The sequence below is a fragment of the Carex rostrata genome, chromosome 29 (genome assembly GCF_964058835.1).
Source record: "Carex rostrata chromosome 29, lpCarRost1.2, whole genome shotgun sequence".
In the NCBI taxonomy this organism is placed as follows: Eukaryota; Viridiplantae; Streptophyta; class Magnoliopsida; order Poales; family Cyperaceae; genus Carex; species Carex rostrata.
In genome coordinates this window covers 6,863,791-6,869,790 of record NC_135946.1, presented here as the reverse complement: position 1 = coordinate 6,869,790, position 6,000 = coordinate 6,863,791, and the positions used below count along the sequence as shown (strand labels likewise).

Here is a 6,000-nt window from a genome sequence, read left to right as displayed (position 1 = left end):
ACAGTGAACAATATTTTGAAGAAAAAGACATATGTTTAGATTATATAAAAATAACAGTAGATGGTGCAAAAAGTAAACACTATCGAATCTGTCCTTTCGTTATTTTTATCGAAATCACAATTGATCCGAGGTGGGGTCCACAGGAAGGCAGGCAGGCAGGCAGGCAGGGGAGAGAAGTGGGATTGACACGTGGCAGTCAGTTATATGACGAAGGAGAGGAGAGGAGAGGAGAGGCACGTGTCGTGTCAGAGAACCGGGACCCGATCCCGGATGACTAGGCAATGGCGTTGACAGCGACAGGCTGACTGGGCCCTCCAAGGCCCAAATCAACAAATAATTCATTCATTTTGGGTTTTGGTCCAGTCTATTGACTTATTTATTGGGCTTCCAAGCGAACTTCCATCCATTCATGATAAGCTAAGCTAAATAGCTAATTAATATGCAACGTTCTCTCCTTTTTATTTGCTACATCCACCCATCGATGATCATTGATCCATCACATCACATATTCAATCTAGCTAAATGATTGATCTGTTTAATCACAAACATACATAAACAATAATAATTGAAAGAATTCTTTCTTCCCAATCCCCTCATAGTAAAAAAACCACCAAAAAAAAGTAAAACAATTAATAGAAAAGGAAGCTCAACCTAACTAGTAGTCACTAATACATATTTACAAATTCAGTGGCTTAGCCCCTAAACCCTCCTCCTCCTCCTCCTTGCACTTCCTCACCACCCCCTCATACTTCCCCGCTGACTCCGCCGCATACTCCCCCAGTGCACTCACAGCCACCGACAGTCCTGCAAACACCACCCGCCCCGCCATCTGCACTAACACCTCCTCCCCTTCCCCTATCCCTACTCCTACTCCTACTCCTACTCCTCCTGGCCCCGGCATCGTCTGATTCTTCCTCTCCTCTGCCGACTTCGCTATCCCCATGCACACCGACCCAATGCCCGCAGCGAAAAAGTCTAGCCCATCCATCACCTGAGCCCCACTCACCCCCTCCATCCCCCGCACCCACCTCCAACACGTCCTCAACATCCTTGACGCTTCATCGCCATTGCTATCACACCCCAAAGGCAGCATGCTTTCGTCCTGGTGGCGAGCCCCACAACACCGCTGGGCCCAGCCCAATAGTGCTGAGGCGTAGGCCCGCTGTGCATAGACCCAGCCTGAGAATGCCCGGCGCCAACTCTTCAGTTCTGCCTCTAGAACTGCAGCCGCTGGGCCCACATGAGGCGGGATTGACATGCCAGGGTCCAGGGTGGATGCAAACAAGGAGGCGTTGGAGGAAAATATGAGGGGTTTTGCCTCGTCTATTGTGCGTTTTTGGATTCGGTGACACTCTGACATGGCTCGCCACATCCTCTCTATCCTGTACCAAACAAACCCAAATAAACCGAAATCAAATAAAGAAATCCTGTCTTTTTTTTATTAGGATTTATGCATCTGGGCACCTTCATACCATTCGGTGTCATTCAATGTCTGGTACCAATAAATCAACCTAAAAAGAAGAAGGAAAAAGTTTGTTAGAAGAACATCACTAGTAAGTAGTACCCGTGCAACAAGTCCATTAGCTGAGGGTACAGCTCTTCATCCCTTAGAGTCTCGATACGTCTCGATATGGATTGAACTGAGTGAAATGACACCTTTAGCCTTGTTTGTAGATTTTGTAGTGCAGCTCTTGTTTTCTCGACCAATGATGGTTCTACTCCAGCCACATCTTGGTTTCTGAATTGGTGCAGCTTCTTCTCATACTCTATTCTTATTTTCTCTCCTGCCTAATTATTAAGCATAAAAAATAAAATCATTCCAATGAGTACTCATTGCATACATGCATAAAATTAGATGGATATCTGAATGCTTGCTTAAATATATATATATATATTATATATCATGTATGCACCTTGACTTCATGATATAATTTCTTCTCCCATACATAGAGCCTATCCAATGTGGATTGGTGACTGGTGGATGTCACTGATGAGGTGTCAGAGAAGCAGCTGCTCGTATCAAATGCATCCTCTCTGGAGCTGGTCGACCCCATAAAAAAACGAGAAGATGATGAACGAGATGAACCCGACCGAAACAATGCAACCGGATTTAACATTTTAGCTTCAATTAAATAATAAAAAAAAATAAAACTTATATTAATTTATTGCAGCCAGATATGAACAGACAAGATATAGAGAAAATCTTGTTTACGGGCATATGACCTTTACATAGGTTACCAAACTAAAACTGGCACCGGGCTTAGTTCTGCTATAGGTATCATTGCCTGGTAACTGGTATATTGCACTTTGGTTTTAGCTTATTATTAGTTTTTGTACCAATAAGATATTATTCTGTCATCCGATTACTGATACTGGTACTAGAATCCAAAATATTGCATAAATAATATTTATACTAAGAAGCCATGCATAAAAGATGAAATGAAGGTCCAAAAATAAAGTAATGTAAAAAACAAACCAGCAAGATCACTTGGAGTTGAACAGAGTTGATTGGATTGAACCCGACCCGCTTCCAACAAACCCGTTATCTCATGAGCTGCATCAGAAGCTCTCTCAAATTGCAATTCAATCTCACTCATCACTTCTGCCAAACATAAAGGTCTCCTATTCATGTAAATCGTAAATCCTGGTTTACTCTCCTCTACTTGTTTTTTACTGTCTCTTACCAATTCCTTCTTTTCTCTTTCCTCTCCCTTTAATTTGACATCTACCCCTCTACTTGCCTCTGATACCACCTCCACACTATCCATGCCTTTATTCTGAAACCCCTTCATCTCTTGCTTTATGTTTTTATTACGAGTAGCACCGTTACACATGTCACTAGGTTTTGATTTGAAACCCGATTCTCGACTGTTGATTCTGAAATCAAACTCCCCTTCAGTTTCATCTTCTACTGTCTCTTCCTCCTCATGTGATTCTTCAGCTGATTCCATTTCAACTGAATTTATATCCTCTTCTAATTCTGGTATACCCTCTTGTTCCCGCACCCGCTGCAGACCCGCCACATCATCATCGCTGATAATCCTGTCATAACCACTATAACTAGGGTTAGGGTATGTGTAATTATTTTCCAAAGAAGTGAACGGGTTCCAAAAGAAGTCCCATTGTGAGTTTTGTGGCGAAGGAGGAGGATGGCTATCCACACCCGACCCGTTATCAAAAGACGAAGAAGAAGCTGCCATATTAGTACTGTAACTCGACGCATCAAAGAAACCATCAATGCCATAATTGTTCTCCATTGGGAAGTACGATTCGATCCTTATGGCCTCGGCTGGTTGGTGCCTCTCTTGCACAGTTACCGGTGCATTGCTGCTAGACCTCATGTACCTAAAATCGGCATTGCCATTACCCATTGCAAAATGAGATTCAACTCTTATGGTCTCAACCGGCGGGGGCCGCTCATGCACGCTGATTGATGTAGTACCCTCTGACCGTAAGTACTTGGCTACATGAAAGTTCCTTTTTTCGGGGTGAATTTCAAGAGTTGGTTGCTTCTTTGAAAGGAGAGGTGGTGTTATATATGGATCAAAAGGTAACAATAATTCCTGTTTGTAATCTCCATTGATGAATCTGTTAATAGCCATGGACACCCTTTTCAAGGATTGAATATATGCAATGTGTCCTGATGCGAATTTCGATCTTTGTTCGAGGGCTTCTTTTATAAAATTCTTTCGGTCTTTGCAAAGTTGCACTGCTTCCGCGTCTTCTAGCCTTGAAGCGGAACATCCCATTTCCTTTTTCAGAAAATTCAAGTTTTCATCATAGCTGTTGGAGTTGCCTGTTAAGTGAATTGAGATGGTCAAGTTTTCATTTCACAAGTAAGCCGTGAAATTTGAAGTAGAAAAAATCAAGGACAAGTGAAAAGGGCAAAAAAACAGTAACCATTTCATATTGTGACTTTGTAATTGTAAGCAGGGGAAGTTATAAACAAAAGCTAAAAAATAAGTAAAAAAATGCAGAGCAACATAGGATTATAAAATGTAAACCTTATAATTGAAGATTTGAAAGAAAGGTAATTGATGATAATATATGGATCTGTAGGTGATAGCATGCAGAAAAGTGAAGTACCTCTTTAGTAGACAGAAGTAACAAGAAAGGCAAAAGAATAATAGGAAGAAAATAGAGGGGTAGTGGGAACAAAGGCTGCTAATCAGGTAAGTAGAGTAGCTAAGCAGCAAAGAGAAGCAAACAAGAGAGAGCTTTTAATGTTCTTCTATGGACAACACAACACAACAATTTAATTAATTAAATGACATTCACTAAAGGACAGAGCAGAGAATTGAAGAAAAGTTGAGGGGCTGAGATGTAACTATTGTGAAGTGAGAAAAGTTGAGGGGGGGTCCTGTCCGAGAGAACTTAAATTGACAATGAATGAATGAATGAATGAAATCTTGGAATTCTGAATTGTACTGTTTCTGGTTCTGGCAGGCTACTGTACTAGCAAAGGAAATGTAATAACTGTATACAGTATTGATTGATTCAAAACAAAATTATCCCTAGAAACTGATAAAATCAAAAGTAAAAAGTAAAGCAAATTAAGCTCTCTAGCTTCTTCTTGTTGTGAAAGAAAAGAAAAAGGAAGAATGTATGTTAATATATATATATATCTATATATATATATATATATATATATGGTGTGAATGAAGGAGAAGATGGGAAATTGGTTTCACATTAAAAAATGGTAAAGTGAGTGATTATCTTATTATCGTATCTTATCTTTTGTTACAAAAATAAAGAAATATGAGAGAGAGAAAAGCTATTTTATTTTATTTTATTTTATTTTATTTTTGTACCTGACTTTGAGTTTGGCCTGGGTCTTCCTTCACACCCACACACACACACACACAGAGCTGTGAAGATGGAACGAAGCTTATTACACACTTGCACAGAGAGAGAGAGAGAGAGAGAGAGAGAGAGAGAGAGATAGAACGAGGAAGAGAGAGAGAGGTAGCGCAACGGTCAAAAAGAAATTTACACGAGAGAGAGAGAAAAGAGAGAGGTAGTGCTGGCGCTGGCGCTGGTGCTGGTACTGGTACACTAGTACTAGCAGTAGTAGTAGACCAACCAGAGGAGAGAAAAAAAAAAAGGTAAAAAGAGAATAAGCGTGTCTGAATTAAAAGCCCCTGAAATATGTAAAATTACAAGAATACCAAGGGAGGGGATCAGGGGAGGGGTTCACCGAATCCGTATCCTCTCAGGTATTGCAAAAGATTCGTGCCAAGTTAAAAAGTACGGTTCAGATCTAGTAATTGTAAAAGATTCCCTTATCAGGTAATGGAGAGGATGTGAATTCGGGGTTCACCATTCATGGGAGTAATAGTTGCAATGTTTGTTTGTTTGTTCTCATTAGCCCTTGGACGGATCCCAAATGCTAAAACAGCACCACTTGCACCAACCCTTCAATGTTCCTCATTCCTATTATCAAATTTAATTTGATTTAATTAGAATCATTTAAAGTTCAATCTATATCTACACGTATGAACACAAGGGAACATATATCTCTATATATATGTGCCTTTCTTCCATATCAAAAAAGAAGATGCCTACGGGCTTTTTCTAAAAAAAAAAGAAAAAAAGAAAAAAAGAAAAAAAGATAGCATGTTTTCTTGCTTCTCAACTATATATGTTTTTGTTTTTATTAGGGTTGGCAACGAGCCGGCTCAGTTCGAGCTAGATCAAGCTCATGGCTCGCTCATGTTAGCAACGAGCTAGTTATGAGCAAGTCAACATTCAGATCCGAGTTAAAAAAGTGGCTCATGGATCTTGTTTTGGCAACGAGCGAGTTGAGCCAACTCGTGAAAGCTCGTGTGCCAAAAGTTCAAATTCATGTTTGATTGTGGACTAAAGTTAATGAGGCCTAACTTAGTTATTTCAACTTAGGTCGATCTAAATTATTCATGTTTGGTTGATATCTAAAGTTATACCTTGACTTAAATTATTTCTTGTTTGATAAGAATTTGATGGCTTAAGACATGATTTGAT

General features: G+C 40.0%; 1 protein-coding gene across 2 annotated transcripts; it reads right to left on the bottom strand.

The window, feature by feature from the left end:
• Positions 1–506: 506 nt before the first annotated feature.
• Positions 507–4,968, bottom strand: LOC144546349 (uncharacterized). 2 transcript variants are annotated; one of them, XM_078294893.1, is made up of 5 exons: positions 4,812–4,968; positions 2,477–3,796; positions 1,914–2,122; positions 1,565–1,788; positions 507–1,382 (listed from the first exon to the last, which is right to left on the bottom strand). In XM_078294893.1, exons 2-5 carry the CDS (start codon positions 3,747–3,749, stop codon positions 677–679), a joined length of 2,412 nt encoding a protein of 803 aa, XP_078151019.1. In that variant the 5' UTR covers positions 3,750–3,796; positions 4,812–4,968; the 3' UTR covers positions 507–676. The 2 variants fall into 2 exon arrangements, with proteins under 2 accessions (XP_078151019.1, XP_078151021.1); XM_078294895.1 differs by lacking the exon at positions 4,812–4,968 and adding an exon at positions 4,087–4,208.
• Positions 4,969–6,000: the final 1,032 nt, after the last annotated feature.